The 21032-nt window shown below is 42.7% G+C and overlaps 1 protein-coding gene across 1 annotated transcript; it reads right to left on the minus strand.

The window, feature by feature from the left end:
• Positions 1-328: 328 nt before the first annotated feature.
• LOC309361086 (vomeronasal type-2 receptor 26-like) lies at positions 329-20454 on the minus strand (the record flags this gene model as incomplete). The annotated part of the gene is made up of 5 exons (XM_081896035.1): positions 20011-20454; positions 7721-8012; positions 5001-5228; positions 2473-2599; positions 329-1233 (listed from the first exon to the last, which is right to left on the minus strand). The coding sequence occupies exons 1-5, from the start codon at positions 20019-20021 to the stop codon at positions 329-331; spliced, it is 1563 nt and encodes a 520-aa protein (XP_081752161.1). The 5' UTR covers positions 20022-20454.
• Positions 20455-21032: the final 578 nt, after the last annotated feature.

A 21032-nucleotide genomic window follows, 5' to 3' on the forward strand; every position in this document is an offset into this window, starting at 1 on the left:
TCTTTAAATAAATTTAACTAATTTACCCCAGTTGGTGCCTATAAACCTGAAATTTGTAATTCAATATGATGTGGAAGAAGAAAAGTATTTGAACTATAAATTGTAGCGCTTTCAGGTAAGATTGTTCCTTATCTACTTCTCTTTATACAAGGTGGTTAGGATCCCAAACACCCACCTATACCTCACTAAAATAATAAATCAGCTTAGCAGAAATCAGCAAGCCATCTGCTGTCTGCTTTGGTAATGTAGAATTTCGTATGCTGGGTTGGGTGGGGGTTGGCTTCCCATGTGAGAGGGTTTCGCTCCCCCCTCCTTGTTTACCTCAACCTTAATCTTTGCTTTTCAACATCAGGTGCTCTTTTGTATTCAAATCAGTCCTCAGTATAAGGATGTAGCATTTGGGAAGGAAGATGCAACCCAGGAGCCCACCACTGGAAGCCAAGATGGAGAAGATCTGCACAGCCACCATGTACTTCCCCTTGGTGCTCAGGTAAGTTGGCACAAAGGAGACCCAAACGCTGCAAAACACCAGCATGCTGAAGGTGATAAACTTGGCTTCGTTGAACCCCCCAGGGAGCTTCCTGGCGAGGAAAGCCACAGTAAGAGAGATGGCAGCAAGAAGAGCCATGTAGCCAAGGGCAGAGTAGAACATAATGATGGACCCTTCATTGCACTGCAGAATTGTCTGTGTGACTTGGGAATCCATGTCCAGTTCTGGGAAGGGGGGATACATTCCGATCCAGGCAATGCAGATGCCCAACTGAATGGAGGTACCCAAAAGGACAATACCATTTGCCAAACTCTTTCCCAGCCACTTCCTGATGCTGTTCCCTGGTTTTGTGGCCATGAATGCCAACAACACGGTAGTCGTTTTTGCCAGCACAGTAGAGACGGCGACTGAGAAGATGATGCTGAAGATGGTTTGGCGGAGAAGGCAGGTGACCTTTTGAGGCTGGCCGATGAACAGAAGGCAAGAAAGAAAGGAAAGCAGGAGAGAAATGAGGAGGATGTAAGTGAGGTTTCGGTTGTTGGCTTTAACAAGTGGAGTGCTTTGGTACTTAATGAAAATCCCCAAAATGAAACCTGTGGCTAGACACATGAGTAGGGCAAAGAAAGCCAAGGTAATCCCCAGGGGTTCTTCATAGGAGAGGAAGACTATAGTCTTGGGGAAGCACTCATCCCTCTCATTGTTTGAGTACTGATCTTCTAGACACACAAGGCAGTGATCTGCATCTGAAAGAAAGAAAAAATATTTCAATACCCAAACATCAAATATTTTCCTCGTCCCTTGCAAAAATGTAGCATTTTCTTTTTGTAATAGTTTTATTCAATATTCTCTCTCTTGTTGCAGTTCTCACGGGTACAGATATAGGGAATCAGGAATCATAGGATCATAGCTGAAGTGCAGGGAAAATAGTTACTTATCAGATAATGGACTGGTGTTGAGCTGGATATGGTCAAGACATATGCTTCAGAGTGGCTGGGAAAAGCCAGCTAGATGGGTGGGGTATAAATAGTAAATGATGATGATGATGATGATGTCAGAGCTGAAACAAGGACTACTTGAACCATATGTTTTGACAGCCCAGTCCTGTGATGCACTTTGTTGTGGAAGTCAAAGTTAAATAGTACTAGAAGCCGGGCCCTTATACCATTGCAATATTGTGGGTAGCAGTGCTGCACCACAACTCCTGAGAAAAGCATGCTGGGGTTGGGACAAGAGATTTGGTTATGAGAAATGACTGAGGCATCTTTCCAAACTGATGGAAAACTGTGACCGTAAAACACGAGTACCATGCATCATGGTCAATTCATACATATACACATCATTTTATGTGTATGCTGCCTTTCCATAGTTAAAACCGTGATCAAGGCAACATGTTGCACATTACATAATTTCAAACAGTAAGAAAGATAGTCGTTAACAATAAAGAAAACGCATCAAAATGTACCCAAGCAATCTGAACAATTTCCACATTAAATCATAGTAAGATCTAAAAATAAAGACACAAGAAATTGATATCAGTGATACCTCAACCCTAGAGCCTGTTCAGCAGCCTCAGCCTTTGTAGCTGGAGTCAGTCCAAGCCCGGCCAGGCCAGGTGGGAAAAGGCCTGCATGTCAGGGAGAAAGTCATCCAGGCCTCAGAGCCAAGATGGTCTCAGGAAGTCGGATGACTAAAAGTGGTGGTTTAGCTAGGTTCCCTGCAAGCACCTAGTAGAGGAATAAGGTTCAACTTGAGCCCATTTGGGTCTCTACTCCTAAGCAGTGCATCCAACAGATGATTGCCCTGAAACTGTTTCACCAGAACTGAAAATTTAAAGGTAACTGTTCTGTGGAAATCTGCATCTTGAAAGTCTGGATCTGGATTTTGCAAAGACGACTGCTTACTTTCTACTTGGCAAACATTTCTTTTCAGGCCTAGCATTACTACGTTCACACTGAAGCTGCTGCTCCCTCAAAGCCGTTTACCTGTGTGAGTAGAAATGGTTCCTTCCATGCATGGGACACATTTATAGCAGCAAACGGGCTTTGTTTCTGGCACCACCTTGTGGGACCCAGGCTGGCAACTTTCTGTACAAGTAGAACAAGGCTTGGTCTGAAGGGAATCAAGAAAACAAAGAGTGTTTGAGGAGTTTCTGCTTTGTCTGAGGAAATTAAGAAATTTTGGATAGTAGTACATGAAGAACAGACACGGGTGGAGCTGTGGGTTAAACCACAGAGCCTAGGGCTTGCCGATCAGAAGGTCGGCAGTTTGAATCCCCGCAATGGGGTGAGCTCCTGTTGCTCAGTCCCTGCTCCTGCCAACCTAGCAGTTCGAAAGCACCTCAAAGTGCAAGTAGATAAATAGGTACCACTCCGGTGGGAAGGAAAACGACGTTTCTGTGCGCTGCTCTGGTTCGCCAGAAGCAGCTTCGTCATGCTGGCCACATGACCCAGAAGCTGTCTGCCGGCTCCCTCGGCCAATAAAGCAAGATGAGCACTGCAACCCCAGAGTCGTCTGCGACTGGACCTAATGGTCAGGGGTCCCTTTACTTTTACCTTGCGTGAAGAACTAAAGAAGATGTTGAAAATATCAATAACAAAAACAAACCAGAGACATATCTCCTTGGATTGATAGATGAAGAGATCCCACCGGGAGGGGGGGGGGAGATATTTTTTCTATATGCAAGTCCAGCTGCTAGAATAGTGATTGCTACTAGGTGGAAGTCACAAACTATACCTACAAAGGAGGAATGGATTTGTAAACTAAATGAATATTTAATTTTGGCAAAATTAACTGCTGTAATAAGAAATCAGTCGAATCAAAAATTTAAAAAGGAGTGGAAATGTTTTGATGACTATATGGCAAAATATTGCCCCCCAAAAGATACGCTAATATGCCTAGATTAAAATGTGAAGCACTGGATGGAAGAAAAATTAGTAAGGAAAGATAATAAGAATATATAGATGATTTGAGAAGGTTGTAGAATGCAAAGATTATTGTAAATTGTATAATGTGGAGGAAATTGCAGGGGGGGGCAGAGGGAAGTGGGAGGAAGGAGAAAAGAATAATATGATGGACTGAGGAAATAGAAATGTAAATGTATGGGGGGATGGGGAGGAAATGGTGTTGGCTTTGGTACATCTGTATTGTAAAGTAATACGTGAAAACAAATAAAAAAGGAAAGGGGGGGAGACACCAAAAAGAGAGAGGATAAGTCATCCTATTCTGATGGTCCTGTGTCTTGTCTGAGTTGAATCTTACTCTCTCCTGTGATTGAAGAACAAGGCCTATCCAAGTCATTTTGCTGTCATGAAGAACTGGACATAAGAATACAAGAACAGCAGGCTGGATCAGGTCAATGGTCCATCTGGTGCAGCATCCTTCTTCCCAAAGAGGCCAACCAGATGCCTGTGGGAAACCAGCAAGCAGGACCTAAGCACAAGAGCATCTTTCCCTCCTGTAGCTTCCAGCAACAGATACCCAGAAGCATTGTTGCCTCTTCCAACCATGGAGGCACAACATCATTATCAGGGCCAGCATCCATTGATGGAACAAACTTGCTCCACTCCATGACACATGCTGGACTGGCAGCTGAATTTTGCCTCATTGTTGTGGGACAGCATCTTCCCCCACACCTGAGGGCAGAAGAGTAGCCTAGAGCACTGTGGAACACAAAGCTCTTTCCTCCATCGCCTCGACACCACCCTGTACATGTTAGCACCCAGTGAATGGGGCGACTGTCTCATTTTGCCCAATAGTAGAGCTGGCACTGTCAGAGCACTTCCCCCAGAGTGTTACAAGTTTAGGTGGACTCTAGTCTACAAAATCTTAGCTGGCAATTTATTTGCTAATGTTCAAGATGCTGTAAAGTGGTTCTTCTAATCTTATATGCAGAACTTACGACACAGTATTTTCACCCCTATATTGCAAAATGAGAGGCTGAGAGACAGTGATTTGAATGAGACCACTGACAGAGTTCGTTGTTAATTTTCTTATTATTGTTAATTTTTCTGATTAATTTATTAATCACCTTCTAGAGCCATGTTTCCCAACCTTGGGTCTCCAGCTGCCTTTGGACTACAACTCCCATCATCCATGACCACTGGTCCTGCTAGCTAGGCATGATGGGAGTTGTAGTCCAAAAACAGCTGGAGACCGAAGGTTGGGAAACACTGTTCTAGAAATTCATCTCAAGGCGATGTGCAGTTAAAACAAAGCTAAAACAATACAGATTCATGGCAAAGACCAATTTGTCATCTGGGAAAGCCTGTCAGAACCAAAATGTCTTCAGTTGCTTGACAGGAATGCCATTCCACAAGGACAGCTACATTCAAAGTCCTGCTCCAGAGCAGGTTTCTGACATCTTTGAAACTCGCAGGAGAAACTTTCTCACAGATTGCAAGGATCTCATGGATCAATAAGGGATAAAAGGATGATTGTTCGGTTTGGTTCACAGGGTCCACACTTAGCTACTACGTTACACCAGCTTGCAAAATGCGAATACATTCCCCACCTTATTAAACCAGATGGGCCACACGATGGTCTCCTCATGAATAGTCAGCTTTGGGCCTGAGGAGGCTTGGGTCTCCAGCTTCCCCACTTTCACTCTTATGGCGGTTTCGTTAGGAAACGTGACCAAATTCACAATATCACAGTCAGCTACCAGCTCCCTATCTTCATCAAAATACACTTCGTCCATGGTCGTACTGTTGAAGCGGGTGGTTCTCAGAAAAGGGTGAAGCTAGAGGAGCAATAATTTCAGGATGGGTAATTAAACTGTTTTATTTCTTTCTTTTCATTTATGAATCACTTGCCATGAAGCATCCCAGTGCAATTAACTATTTGGAAGTCCAAAATCTGGAGGAAACATGGGATGAGGGGATTTTCTGAAGCATGTGTAATTCAAAACTTTATTAATGTGTAAAATTAATAAAATAACAAGAAGATGCAGTAGTGACGTGCGTGACTAGGGAGGAAGTGGGTGGAACCCTTAATTGGGAGCACCGTCATTCCTAGGAAATGGATTGTTTGTTCTCTCGCTGTGATCATTAAAGTTTCTAACTGGTAAGAAGACTCCTTTCCCTTTGTTCTTCTTATCTACTGCCAAAGGGGGGAGGAAGCCAATTCCCTGAAGCCTGACACCTGTCTATTGGGTTTCTATTGTGCCATAGATCAGAGTGTTTGCTCAGGTAGCTCAAGAGTGGGCAGCAATGTGACCGACTTCCCGGGAGCTACATGCCAATGGTAGGCAGGTCCATAATAGAAGTGAGTGAGTGGGAAGGTAGAGTCCCGCCACACATTCTTGCACCACACACAGTCAGATACTCAACATGCACATTCACACATATGGATGTATATACACAACACACATACTGAACACACCTACAATTTCTAGTCCAGTATTGCTGGATCTAAGTGGCAGTGGGTCGTCAAAATCTCTTTCCCATCACATCCTTGTCTGGATCCTTTTTAAGAGGTGATGCCAAAGCTTCAGCTTGTCACCTTCTGCATGCAAAACATGTGCCCTTCCAGTACAATGCAGCCCCTCAGTAGTGAGACAGCGAGCAGCATCACACTGCTTAAAGGGTTCCCAGAACCCAAGCAGAAGAAAATGGTGCATGACAACAACAAACACGGGCTATCCATTTCAGCTGTCATTTCAATGGCTCTCACTCTTTCTCACCTGCCATGCCTCTACGTTCAGAAGATCCAGTCTGTCTTCTTCTGTGGTCATCATGCGGCTAGACACAGATGTGATCAGAGCATGGAAAGCATGTGCCACAGTGTACACAGCATTGTACACATTGTAGCTCTCAGCAGACATACCGTTCCCAAGCCAAGATGTTGGAATGCTTTCCAGCTTTCCTCTCCCCAGGCATCTTTTCCAGGTTTTCCGTGACCATCTCTGGTTGGAATCAGAGCAGTCAAACGTGTTGGACCAAATACGATCCAGGAAATGCCCATCTTGAGTCAAGAAAAGGCCCTGGTATTTTGTCCGCTGGTTTGTTTGGATGACAAAAGACAAAGCTCCATGGAAGAATTTGACATCCCAGTATTGAAAAGATGTGCTTAAGGTGAAGCCCCACAGAGCGGTGGAGATCCAAACTTTCCCTATAGGAGCACTGAATTTTCTTTCAGTTCTGCTTAGGACATGAGGCAACAGAAACATTGAGTCAGAATCACCATAATAAATGATCACATTGGCTTTTCTTTGCATTATGTGTGCTCGGAAATTGTTGAACGCTCTTCTTGGAATACGAATGTTAATAGAATATACTATTGGAATCTTGTATGTGAAGGCTACACAGATGCCATTCTCAATGAATGCTACCTTCATGGTTCTCACAAAGTGATCTCCACCATCATTATCTGGAGCAAATAGACCAACCCATATCCACCTGAAATGCAGGAGCAACTGAACTATCCCCATGTATTGTGAAGTTTCCTTGGGGCTCATCCAGTAGGAAGAGGAGAACTGGGTGTTGTCACTCAGAATATGGTTGACAAAACCGTAAGTGAGCTAGAAGGAAAGCAATAAATGCTTAACATTCAATATAATGCGGACATTTGTTAGCCGAAAAAATGGTTTCCACTGAAGAATGCAATGTTCCAAACATCTACTCAAAGTTCTGTGGACTTTGATTGGACTTACTCCCAGGTAAGTGAGCCTGGGGTGTCGGCAACCTGATTGACCTGCTTTTGAATCATTGTACATTTGACTTCCACAATCTTATGCCTGGTTTGCACACACCAGCACTATTGCAACATTGTTTTGCAGGCCCCATGCATATCATAATTTCCTTCCTACTGCCATTAGCAGCCAAGGATGGAGGAATTTTGAGTAGAATTGCATCCTGTCCCATCTTTTCTGAACCTCACACTATTCACATTTCCTATAGTGCTCTGAAGTGGCCTGATGCATCATCAATATGGATTATCGTAGGAAATTCCAATAGCAGTCTCCACCTAAATTTCCCCAAATACCCAAGGCACAATGCAGTGTGCTGCTGAACTCAGGGATTGCAGGAAATCTAAATGCTGGCTCCAACCCACCCATTCTGGTGTTCTCAGTAGCACCACCATTGCTGCTCACCAACAGCTAAGCCCATCGGTACCACAGCTTATTGTGGAGGGGGATACTATACCAATGAATTTCTCAGGAGCTGCCCTGAGAAAAAGACTCCCTTTGTATCTCTATACATGTGTGGCATGGTTGGCAACCTGTCTCCATACCTGAGGGACCTTGTAAACACCTAGCATGGTTGCCATCTGGAAAAAGGTTTCAAAGTCCCCTCCTTGAATAACAGCCAGGAGTTTTCCTTGCCTCCCACACTTGAAATTAGGGACCATCCAATGTCCGGTAGAGAACAGGTCTATGGTTGCTTCATAAGTATTCCTGACGCTGAAACAGTTTTCATAGATGCTGTAGCCAAGGGTGATATTGGGTAAGAGCTCAGGATTTTCATTGATCTCTTTAATGGCAAACAGGATGGCCAGGACATGCTGATAGTTTCTCTCCACTATCCTGGAATGAAAAGCAAATGGCATATCAACTGCTAAAATGGTATGTTCCAGTCCTGCTCTCCCCCCAGCCCCCCAAATGCCAGTGACTATGAGTGACCTACTTGGAAGGAAGACCTGTAAACAAGTCTATCCCACTAGTTTAAAAATGTACGAAGCAGACCTGAGCTTTGTCCTGTAGATGTCTCATAGCAAGAAAGAGAAAAACCCTGCCCTGGCTAGGTTAGGGTTTATTTCTTTCTTTCTCTTCCCCCAATTGAATCTTTATTCTTTTTAAAAATATACATTTATACAACATTTATACAACACTCTCTGTTTTTGTTTGTAACAAAAAGAGAAAATGGTGGCAACTGAAGCAAAGATATTTTGTATACCTCACAATACACATGACACTACAATTTATGAAAAAAGAAAAAGAAAGAGAGAGAGAGAGAGAGAGAGAGAATAAAATAAAATAAATAAAATAAAATAAAATAAAATAAAGAAGAAAAAGTAGTTGATGTTCTAAAAAAGACTTCCAAACATTCTCATTGTACATTATTTGTTAAGTACACCTTTACCTCACATTTACTTATTTCTTCTGTTTTTTCACTATATACCTTTAGGTGCCAGGCAAAAATGTTCCTTTTCAACCGGTCCTGCCTGACTTGATCTACATCCTATACCCTTTTGACAAATGCTGGATCTTTTTTTGGGGGGGTTGTTATTGGGTTGTTGGTTTTGTTTTGATTTTATGTATTTGATATTTTATGTGAACCACCCTGAGACCTTTGGGTATAGGGTGGTATAGAAATAATAATAATAATTTTAAAAAGTCACTTTTTTCTCAGTCATTATATACTACAACCGTAGGACAATGGGTTGCAGCATAAAGTCAGTTAAAATTAACCAAGTCAGGGGGGAAACTGATTTAGCGTGCCAGCTAAATTTAGGGTTCACCAATGTAAACTTCACAAAGCATCAGATGTTAGGAAGCTGATGTATACTGAATCAGAGCATTACTCCATCCAGTTCAGTATAATCAACACTGACATAGTTGCTCTCCTTGATTTCAAGAGGGCTAGCTCCTGGAGATGCTGGGGACTGAAGCTGGGGCATTCTGCATGCAAGGCAGACGCTGTTCTACTCAGCACATCCCTGTTCAAGAGTTCCTGAAGGAAAAGGCCACCTCAAGAAACATGGACTAGTACTTTGAAGCAGCTTCTTCTAAATCTCAGCAAACAGCAAAGAAGGGAAAGCGATTTGGCAAGAGTAGGTGTTGAAAAACTGCATCTGTGCCCAGAAAACTGGGACCATTGGGGCAGCCGCCATTCATAGCTATGCGTGAGTTGGTTGCTACCCAAGGCACCTTGCAAAAAATATTCTGAAATTGAGAACCTGGGAGTCTGCAGCTCATGTTAGAATCCAGCAGGGGAGACCAGAACTAGCTGAGAAAAAGCAAAAGCTCACAACACTTACGGGAGGAAGTCATAGACAGGGTCAGATGTGAAAGCATGTGTTGGATAGATAGCTGTCCTCAACGGTATAACTCCAGTAATGAAGTAATCGCCTGGTCTGTAATAATTATTTGGAGACATTCGTAGGCTTGAGATATCTGCATCTACACTCATCACTAACCCAAAGTGCAAATGAAACAATAACAGCGGCAGCATCATTTTAGGCCCAAGCATACAGTAGACACCCCCCTTCAATTGACTTTATTATAGCAATAAATTTGTAGAGAGATCTGCCAAGAAAGAAATAAAACCGCCTACAAGCCTCATCCTGTGTCTCACTTCAAAGTCTGCTATCTAGTCTAATTGGGAGGCAGTCAAACATCAGACCCACAGACCACCTCTGCTTATCCAAGTCCTCATCCTTATTAGCCATATACATATATATATATATATATATATATATATATATATATATATATATCCAGATTTGGTGGAAGAAATGATTGATAATTTTGGGTTTGAATTATTTTTATTTAATGATAATGCTCAAAGGTGACCTCTGGAAAAATGCTGTGGAATTCTGGTCACAGGGACACAAATCAATCACAATGATTTTGATAATTGCCGGGGATGTATAATCACCTCTTTGCATGCTCTCTCTGAGGCAAATGCACAGGTGCGCGGCAAGAGAAAACATGTTTGCAAAAGTTCACCCAAGTCGTGTCATGCTTTCCTATGGGACAATTGGAAGGGCACTGAACTTGAATTTTTATTATTATGGTCACAGACCAGTTCTGGCTCACAATATCAGGAAAATCATAAAACACAACAGGAATACATTGAATTGCAATTGGGTATAGCAGAGACAATACAGATATAGCAGTGTATATATATATATATATATATATATATATATATATATATATATATATACACATACCTGATCACTAAAATATAACCTAAAACTGTCATTTAAAACCTTAATCATTTTGGTAGTACGGCTTGTTCCCTAAAGTTTATGGCAGTCAGACAGAATTTGGCCACCCTTAGCATGATCTCTGGATCCTTGTACTCTACCAGGAGTTTTAGACATTGAAGTTCGGAACCAGGCACTGAACTAGGACCATGTTTAGCGGAGCTGTGGGCGACCATCAGTTGACCATAATAGTCATCTTGTATTTTGCCTACGGCAGAAAAATGCCTTTGGACAACCCTGGGAAGCAGTTTCCTTCATCACCACTGGCTGCTGAAAAAGAAGGTTATCAGTGTGCACCAAGGTGTCCCGTGCCTGCACAATATAAAAAGTTTAATTGTTATTGTCCTTAGAGAAAGGAGCTGAAAAAACCAAGAGAAAGTATAACTACAGAATCTAAATTGTGAGAATGACATGTGAGACTGCATTGAATCTTTACTGCTTCCATTGTGGAGAAGTTAAGAGACAATTCTGAACATAGAATTTACATTTGAGGGTGGAGGATAAATAAATGTGAAGAACTTCGCCCCTTTTCTTTTAAATTGGAGGCTTTTATCTGTCAAAATTGTTACTATATTTATAAAGCACCAGTGCTATAGATGAGAGTTTACAGCGTAGTATCACTGCCACACAAAAAACAGGTCCCTCCTTTCAGGACCTTCCAATCTAATTTGAATGGACTGAAAATCTCTATCTGTCTATATTCCTTGTAGGAGGAATAGAGAATTTCTGTAATTTTTAGGAAGTGCAAAAACTACAACACTTAATGTGGAGTGTTTACAAGGTGATAAAGACCCCCCACCCCCATCACTTATAGAACAGAGCAGGTAGGCAGAGATCAGCAGCCTGGCTGCTGTTGAATCTAAACCTCTTTTTTGAATGCCCCCAAAACCAGCAGTTCCAGTGGTTAAGAGCGGTGGACTTGTAATCTGGTGAACTGGGTTCGCTTCCCTGCTCCTTCACATGCAGCTGCTGAGTGACCTTGGGCTAGTCACACTTCTCTGAAGTCTCTCAGCCTCACGCACCTCACAGGGTGTTTGTTGTGGGGAGGAAGGGAAAGGAAATTGTGAGCCGCTTTGAGATACCTTAGGGTAGTGATAAAGCGGGATATCAAATTCAAACTCCTCCTCCTCTTCTTCTCCTCCTTCTTCTTCTTCTTCATCATCATCATGACATGGCATGTACTCAGAGACATTCCTTCGAAGGAAGATGGCTACTCCATGATAATAATAAGAATAATAAAAGTTTTGAAAAAGTCTGAAAGTCTACATACACACACATAGTTCTGAAATTTAGCTGAGTAATACATTTGACACAACAATCTTTCAGAATGTATTGGAAAATTTATACAGAAAGGTTTATTGTTTTGTGAACATTCAATTGTAAGATAAAACATATGTGAAGGGACTTGACATGAAGTCAAAATTGAAAAAAAGATTTTGTAAGATAAAAGGGGGAAAATATTTACTTTCCTTATTATCAATTTTTTGGGGGGCGGGTGTCTGTACATATGTGTGTTTGGAAGGAAATAAAATGGTAAATAACAAATAACAAACTAAATATTGATGTATGTAATTTTTATTTCTCAATTATATTTAGTGGTTGTATGGTTGTAATTTTTTTGTAACATAAAATCATTCAATAATTTTTTTTTAATAAAAAACCACAATCTTAATCTTTCCTTCTCATCATTAAGTGCGCCTTTGTATTCAAATCAGGCCTGACAACAATGATGTAGCATTTGGGAAGGAAGATGCAGCCCAGGAGCCCACCACTGGAAGCCAAGATGGAGAAGATCTGCACAGCCACCATGTATTTCCCCTTGGTGCTCAAGTAAGTTGGCACAAAGGAGACCCAAACACTGCAAAACACCAACATGCTGAAGGTGATGAACTTGGCTTCGTTGAACCCCCCAGGGAGCTTCCTGGCGAGGAAAGCCACTGTAAAAGAGATGGCAGCCAGAAGGCCCATGTAGCCAAGGGCAGAATAAAACATAGTGATTGACCCTTCATTGCACTGCAGAATTGTCTGTCTGACCTGGGAATCCATGTCCAGTTCTGGGAAGAGGGGATACCTTCCAATCCAGGCAATGCAGGTGCCAAATTGAAAGACAGATCCAAAGAGGACAATATCATTTGCCAAACTCTTTCCCACCCACTTGCTAATTCTGTTCCCTGGTTTTGTGGCCATGAATGCCAAAACCACAGTCTTTGCCAGCACAGAAGAGACGGCGACCGAGAAGATGATGCTGAAGATGGTTTGACGTAGAAGGCAGGTGACCTTTTGAGGCTGGCTGATGAAAAGAAAGGAGGACAAAAAGGAAAGCAGGAGAGAAACAAGGAGGGTATAGGTGAGGTTTCAATTGTTGGCTAATCCCCTCTGCAGGGGCTGCTGTGGCTCAAAATTTTATGTCTCTAAATGGAGCATCTTTTTTTCTTTTTAGTAATTTTATTCAATATTCTGAATTGTACTGAAGTTCATAAGCACAGTGAGTTTATGAGGTTTAAGGTTTCTTTACAGCTGGGTTCGGTTTTCTGTGTCTGTCTCGTCATTTAATCTTGTGTTTGTGTGTGGGTATGTCTGCATTGTGAGTATATTCTACACCGTCCAGCAGATACCAAATTTAGCAAACTAATCCCCTCTGCAGGGGCTGCTGTGGATCAAAATTTCATGTCTCTGTTTTTTAAAAAGAAGAAATCGATGGCCATTTTGGTTTTGCAGTGCAGTCAATTGGCTTTTCAGGAGATTTGTATTTACTGGATCACAATCTGGATTTGAATTCAGTGCAGGTCAGATCAGGTCTGGAATGAATCAGGTCTGATCCAGATTTACAAGTCATGACTGCAAATCAAAGTGGGGTTAAGTCTATGCACAGTTTTTCTGCCATTGCCATTTTGTGATTAGCAGTGTAGCACCACTGAAACAACTCATGACAAATCTTGAGATTTCTTTCCAAATGTCTCTTTTTAGACCTAGCATGATTACTGGTACATTCACAGTGAATCTGCTCTCCATCCCTCAGAGCCTGCTGTTCCTTCAAAGCTGTTTTACCTGAGGGGCCACTAGGGGCGCATCGAAAGATGGCTGACAATAACATCTCTCCGACCCACACGAGGTAATTAGGAGGCTGTGATGGGAGTAAATAGCTTCCCTACCCCCCCAAGGTTGTGGGGGGGGGGCTGCCCTTGCCTGCTGTGCCCTACACCCCCTCCCGAATTTGTGGGGATGGGGGCACTAGGCAGAAAGCCCTCCTGTGGATCTCAGCGCTCCTGGACGCTGTCTCTGATCTGCGCCTCTAGCTGCAATAACTTCAAAAGAAACAATTAGGAGGAAGCGAATTGCACATATTTCAAGGAAGGAGGGGGAGTAAAGACTGCTAACGGAAGAGATCTCTGATAAACGAGACGGGTCGGGGGAATAAGAATAAATCATGAGAAGATCACCAAGGCTTGGTATGGCAAAGGGACTGGATGGGGGAGGGGGGGAACTTTCTTTCCTCTATGTGATTAACCAAGAATCCCCCCCCCCCCCGTCAGAAATGCCATTTTAATGACTTAAGCTGTGGATTTATGACTGTGTGGAGATTATTTTCTAACCAAAGCATGTTTCAAGAAGATCGTGGAAAATATAAGAGCTTTGGAATGAGGCAGTTAAAAATACCGTCGCCATGTTGGCAAGTTCTGTCGGAGGACTTAAGTCTGGGAGGAGGAACAGAGCTGTTTTTATATTGTGGGTGAGACTCCTCAGAGGGACTTAAGAGTGACAGATTTGAGAGAATGATGAAAAGAGCGATGTTATTTATGAAAGTGATGATATATGGAAACCATCTTGATATGAGGATTGGACGAACGGAAAAATTCACACAGGATTATAATTGGTGTTTATTTGCTTAAGGAAATTATCAGAAGAGATCATAAAGAAAAAAAGAAAAAATATATACGAATAAGATGAGATGTGGAAACAGCAAGATAAGACTGGATAGAATTATGAACCTTATTTGGACTGATTTGGATATTAACGCAGTAGCAAGAAGATGATCGGAATCCCCCTTCGGAACTTGAAATATGGGTCCCCTCAACAAAAATTTGGCTTTGTAATTTGGAATATATGTGATGTGATTTGATTTGATTGGTCGGCTAATAAAAATTATTAAAAAAAAACAACAAAGCAGTTTTACCTGTGTGACTAGATATGGCTCCTTCTAGGCATGGGGTGCAGCAGCAAATTTGCTGTCCTTCTAGCACCACTTTGCTGGATCCAGGCTGGCAGCTTTCTGAACATGTGGAATGGGGCCTTGTCTAAAGGGCATCAAGAAAACAAACAGTATTTTAGGAGCTCTTGCATTCTCTTTAGGTACTATACCATTTTGCTCTGATGGGGCTGTGTCTTAGAAAACTGAAATCCCCCTTTGCTTCCTGAAGCAAATGATGGACCAGAGCAACTGGATCAGGTTCCTCATTCTTGCCTTAAAAGAAGAGGAGGAGTTTGGATTTGATATCCTGCTTTATCACAACCCGAAGGAGTCTCAAAGCGGCTAACATTCTCCTTTCCCTTCCTCCCCCACAACAAACACTCTGTGAGGTGAGTGGGGCTGAGAGACTTCAGAGAAGTGTGACTGGCTGAAGGTCACCCAGCAGCTGCATGTGGAAGAGCGGGGAAGCGAACCCGGTTCACCAGATTACGAGTCCACCGCTCTTAACCACTATACCACACTGGCTATATCCAGTGCTTTTTTTCTTTTAAAAAAAATGTTTAGGGGTACTCTCATTTTCCTGCTCACATTGAAATACTGCTTCTCAATGAGACCAAACTTAGATTCACAAAATGTTTAGGGGTATGTGTACCCCTGCATATCCCCAGTAATCATACAGCATTATTATATTTAAATAACAAATGTGAGGTTGCAGCTGAGACCAGCTTTTACATTTACTTTTAATTTGAAATGTACATCTTCCAGCTCTCAGCTTGTGCTCCCAGCTACTACAGGACAGCATAAAACACAAATACACTCCCCACCTGGTTAAACCATGTGGGCCACACAGTGGCCTCTTCGTCGATGGTCATCTCTACACCTGAGGACTCCTGGGTCTCCAACTTCCCCACTTTCACTCTTACGGCAGTTTGGTTAGGAAATGTGACCAAATTCACAATATGAACATGAATTTGACCAAACTGTGGGAGGCAGTGGAAGACAGGAGTGCCTGGCGTGCTCTGGTCCAGGGGGTCACGAAGAGTCGGACACGACTAAACAACTAAACAACAACAAAACTAGAGATTAGACAATGGAAGGTAAGCTATCTCCATCCAGATAGCAGTGCAGCTGGGACACCAGCTGAAGCTAATAGAAGCTGGTGGAAGGCACTCTGCACCACCAAGGTCCCTTCAGCCTCATGCGACCACAATGGACCCAGAAGTACCTCCAAGCTATGGAGCTGCTCCTTCAGGTGGAGTGTAATCCCATCCAGAACAGGCCACATCCCATCAATCCAATCTAGGGAACTACCCACTAACAGTGCTTCAGTCTCGTCTGGATTAAGCATCAATTTATTGGTTCTCATCCAGTCAAATGCTAAGCAAGACCTTGATCTACCATTTCCTCTGTCACACCTGCAGATGTAAAGTAGTGTGTCATCAACACATTGCTGACAAAGTGCTCCAAAACTTCTGATGACCCCAGAGCCGTCTTTCCCATGCGGCTTAGTGGTGCGTTGCGCCAGGGCGTCGGCTTCTCAGAGGCACCCCAGCGAGTGGGGGAGCTGCGTGGCTTTGCCAGCAGCCTCCCCTTTCCCTGCATGCCTGCCAGCTGCACCCCCATCAACCGGGCGTGCAGTTTGCCTCCCAAGGCTCCGCAGGGATTGCTCTCCTGCAGCGGCATGGGGGAGAGTTGTGCAATCTTCCCAATGGCTGGCAGTGTGCAGCTTCACCCCCCTTACTATCCATGGTAATTTGCACCCCGGCACCGCATCTGCTAAAGACAGCCCTGGATGACCTCATTCAGTGGTTTCACTTTCATTTCGCACAGCATGAGGAATCAACTTGAACCCTGTGGAACCCCACAATGGAGGCTCCACAGGGCCACACACAGGCCCCCAAATATGCCCCTAGCACCATCCTCTGAAAATGACCATCTAGGTAGGACCTGAACCACCACAGAGCAGTGCTGCCCATCAGCAACTTGGACAGCTGCTCCAGCAGAACACATTTGGTATTGAAAGCCATTGAGAGATCAAGAATAATTAACTGGGACATGCTCCTCCCTCTCTCCCCCAGTAGAAGTCATCATACAGGCCCATCAAGGCAGTTTCTATACCAAAACCAGGCCTGGGACTATTCAGTCCTAGACCATTGTTTGAGAAACACCGGGTTAACTTTTCAATTCTCATGCAAACCAGACACCCTCTTTTAAAGGCTCCTTTGACCTCGAGAGCTGAGCACCTTCCAGAATCTGGCACATCAAGGGTGAAGAAGGGCCACAAAGAAAAATAAAGAGGACCTACGTATATTGTATCAAAAAGGGAATTCACATATTTATGAAAGAAGTCTGGAGGGTCAAAGTTACTAACACCTCCAATAAACATTAGTCCAAGTTTTCTGTCCTGTCAATTGTTTAGTTAGAAAGCATGACATAGTTCAGGCACAACTTTTGCAGATGTTTTCTTCTGCTGTGCACCTGCACAAGTACCCTCAGAGAAAGTGTACCCTCAGAGAAGGTGATTATACGTCCCCTGCAATTATCGAAATCATTGTGATTGATTTTGTGTTCCTGTGATTCAACAGGGTTTTTCCATAGGTGACTTTGGAGGTCAATACTACTACCATCACCACCACCAAGGAACCAAGAATTACTGATAACTTCTTGCTCCAAAATTGGAAAGAGAGCAACATGAATATATTTAGTGGGCTAGTAAGGATGAGGGCTGGGATTTAGACCAACAGACATGGTCTGACAGTCTGATGTTTCATTACATTACAACTCCTTTAACACAGACTTGGCATCTTCCTCTGCAAAGTCAAGCATAGGATGAGGCTTGCAAGGCGATTCTGTTTCTCTTTGCAGATTGGAGGGTTCCTCTAGCTTGCTTGTTTCTGCCGAAAATGACTCTGCTGCTACTGCTATTGCTTCATTTGCACTTGGGGTTAGCAATGAACAGACCCAGAGATCTCTCGAGCCTACGAATGTCTCCAAATAATTATTACAGACCAGGAGACTACATTATTAGTGGAGTAATACCTGTGAGGACAGCTGTGTACCCAACACATGCTTTCAGGTCTAACCCTGTCCACGACTTCTTCCCGTAAGTGTTGTTTGCTCTTAAGCTTTTGAGTGCCCTCAGCCAATTCTGATCTTCCATGCAACTGCCCATCCCTGTAAGCTGCTTTGAGGTCTGTGCTAATAGGGAACTCATTCTCTGAGTTTAGATTCTTATATAGAGAAAACAACACCATTTAGACATAATGGAAGGTTTCATTTGGCTTGGGTGAATCCCGACATTTGGAAAAACACATTTTATTTTATTTTATTTTTTAAAAAAGGAAAGCTTAGTGGACACAGAATGCAGGCAGAGTGCTGTTGGTAAAACTGTTGGAGGGATTGACTGGTATATCTAGGAAAGGGGCATGACTGGCTGCTACAATCCTGATCAGAAGGACTCTACACGGCAACACATTTGAAAAGAAGTCACAGAGAGTTACTTGATTACAGTGTTCTTGGAAATAGGGTTGAGTGGACCTGACAATTTCGGTTTCTCCTTTTTCCATTTATAAATTTGGTTCTCCACATTTCCCCCTCTGTTTAATACAATTTCTCTCCCATCAGCACTTGGAAGTAAACCTCACTGTGACTGTTTACTTGGAAGTAAGTTCCTTTGTGTTCAGTAGGATTTAATCAGTTGTATTGGTTTATAGAGATAAATATTGGGAGAAAAATCCAGGTATAAAATGAGCACAAAACAACCCATAAATTGCTAGATATTAATCATACAATGCAGAAATTACCATACTTTCCATCTTATCTATAAATACCTTTAAACACCTTAGTGTGAAATCATATATAGATTGAACTTGATAGATGCTTGTAGGTATCAATTTATTAATAGTTTATTAATAGTTAATTAACTCTTTCCTGGCTTGCCATGTTTTGCGGGGAAGGCAGAGGGGAGCATTCTCTAAAGGACTGTTCTTTTTATAAATGTTCCAAATACAGCATTTCTTTAGTATTTGAAGAAGTGGAGAAGTATCTTAAAGTTTCGGGGAAACTGATATAGCTCCAATTAGCCACACTACCTATATATATATATATAGAGAGAGAGAGAGAGAGATATCTGTCTTTTTCTTGTATATATAGATGGTTGCATATTACTTGCATGTTGGTTGAAACTTTAATCAGAGATATAACTAAGTCATGGAGAATTATAGAACAATATTTCTCCTTCCTCTCCTGGTATTATGAAACACCACAGGAGCTGACAGTTATGATTATTTGAAACATTCCAATTGTTTTTCATTCCAGACTGTTGGAAAGGAACTACCAGCATGCCCTGGCTATCCTTTTTGCCATTAATGAGATCAATGAAAACCCCGAGCTCTTACCCAATATCACCCTTGGCTACAGCATCTATGAAAACTGCTTCAATGTCAGGAATACTTATGAAGCAACCATAGACCTGTTCTCTACCGGACATTGGATGGTCCCTAATTTCAAGTGTGGGAGGCAAGGAAAGCTCCTGGCTGTTATTCAAGGAGGGGGCTTTGAAACCTTTTTCCAGATGGCAACCATGCTAGATGTTTACAAGGTCCCTCAGGTATGGACATAACAGGCATGCACAGATATTGAAGGATGGTTTTCTCCTCAGGGTCAGCATGAGAGAGATCTCTCATCATAGCAAAACCACATGAGTTCTGGCACTGGGCAGCAGTGGATGGCAGCAGCAGCATTGCTGTGAGCCCCAGGGTAGATGGGAGCTGCCATTTACATTTCTTGCTATACTCTGAAATGCCCCTAAGCTTGTAATGTTCCAGGGCATTTAAGTGGAAGCTGCCATTTTAGTTTCCAACAATGCCTACAATGCCTCTTCCACCTATAATCAATAAAGTTTTGGTCTGATTTGACCCCAATGCAAGTGGTCATGTCTCATTTTTTCATGGTGCTAGATGATATATTTTTGGGGTGTGGGGGGTGTGGGATGCCTGGCCACACAAATACAGAAATTGGAGGTCTGAACCTGCTATGGGGCTTTGGAATGCCAGTTGATTGTTCAAGAGTGGGTGTGGGGTTAGAAAACCTGTGGGGTGGGGGGGGGTGTTAGCATCCATGGAAAAGATGGTGTCTGACTGGCTGGAACCCTGAACACAGAGGCAGGCTGCATTGCAAGTGACACATCAACATGCCCTCCCCAAGTAGCATCAACATGCCCTCCCCAAGTAGCATCTAACAAAGTGAAATGGGAGAATTCTTATTGTTATTTGCTTCTCCACTTTATTTCCTCAAAAACCTGGGACCAGTTTTCCTACAAGATTGCCACACCCCATGCATCCCCACTGGACCCCTTTGATTGGCAGAACTGAACTTTATTTGTACAGGTGCCACATAATACCTGGCTTGCATCTGTAAGAACTTGATTGTTCGGTGTGTCAGCAAGAAAAATGGAGCCAAACGAGTTCGGTTTGGGAAAGTTTGTCCAGAGCACAGATGCAAGGCTGTACTCCAGAAACAGCTCTGCAAAAGTAGTCAAGCATAGGATGATTGGAAAGAAAAGTCAATAATTTGGTATCCACTTAGCTGGGAGAAGGTTCAACTGAACTCATTGTGACATGTATAAGGTTGTACAGCTAAGCAGAAGCTGTTTTAGGCTGGCAATGTATGAGCATTATTTCCCACACTAAACATTGATTCCTTTTCTTACTAGCTCACTTATGGCTTTGTCAACAATATTCTGAATGATAAATCCCAGTTTCCCTCTTCCTACTGGATGAGCCCAAAGGAAACTCAACAGTACATGGGAATAGTGAAAATGCTCCTCCATTTCAGGTGGATGTGGGTCGGTCTCATTGCTCCGAAGCATGATGGTGGAGATTGGTTTTTGAGAACCATGAAGACAATGTTCTTTGCAAACGGCATTTGTGTAGCCTTCACAGATAGGATTCAACAACTAATTGCTGCTGGAGTTCATGTTTTACCCAGAAAACCTTCCTATTTGGAAGCACACCTTACACAGAGAAAAGCTAACGTGATCATTTACTTTGGGGATCCTGACTCCATGTGTCTATTGCCTGTATTACTGAACAGGATTGAAGAAGGAAAACGGACCCCTGTAGGGAAAGTTTGGGTCTCCACAGCTCTGTGGGGTTTCACCTTAAGCACATCTTTTGCGTTCTGGGATGTCAAATCCTTCCACGGTGCATTGTCCTTTACCATCCAAACAAACAAGAGGTCAAAATTCCAAGACCACCTATTGATTCAAGATGAATATTTCCTCGATCAATTTTGGTCAGAAGCATTTGATTGCTCTGATTCCAACCACAGATGGTCAAGAAAAACCTGGAAAAGATGTGTGGGGAAGAGAAAGCTTGATGATTTCCCCATACATTGGCTTGAGAAAAGAATGTCTGCTGAGAG

The sequence above is a fragment of the Podarcis melisellensis genome (assembly GCF_964234715.1).
Source record: "Podarcis melisellensis genome assembly, chromosome: 2".
NCBI classification, from domain to species: Eukaryota; Metazoa; Chordata; class Lepidosauria; order Squamata; family Lacertidae; genus Podarcis; species Podarcis melisellensis.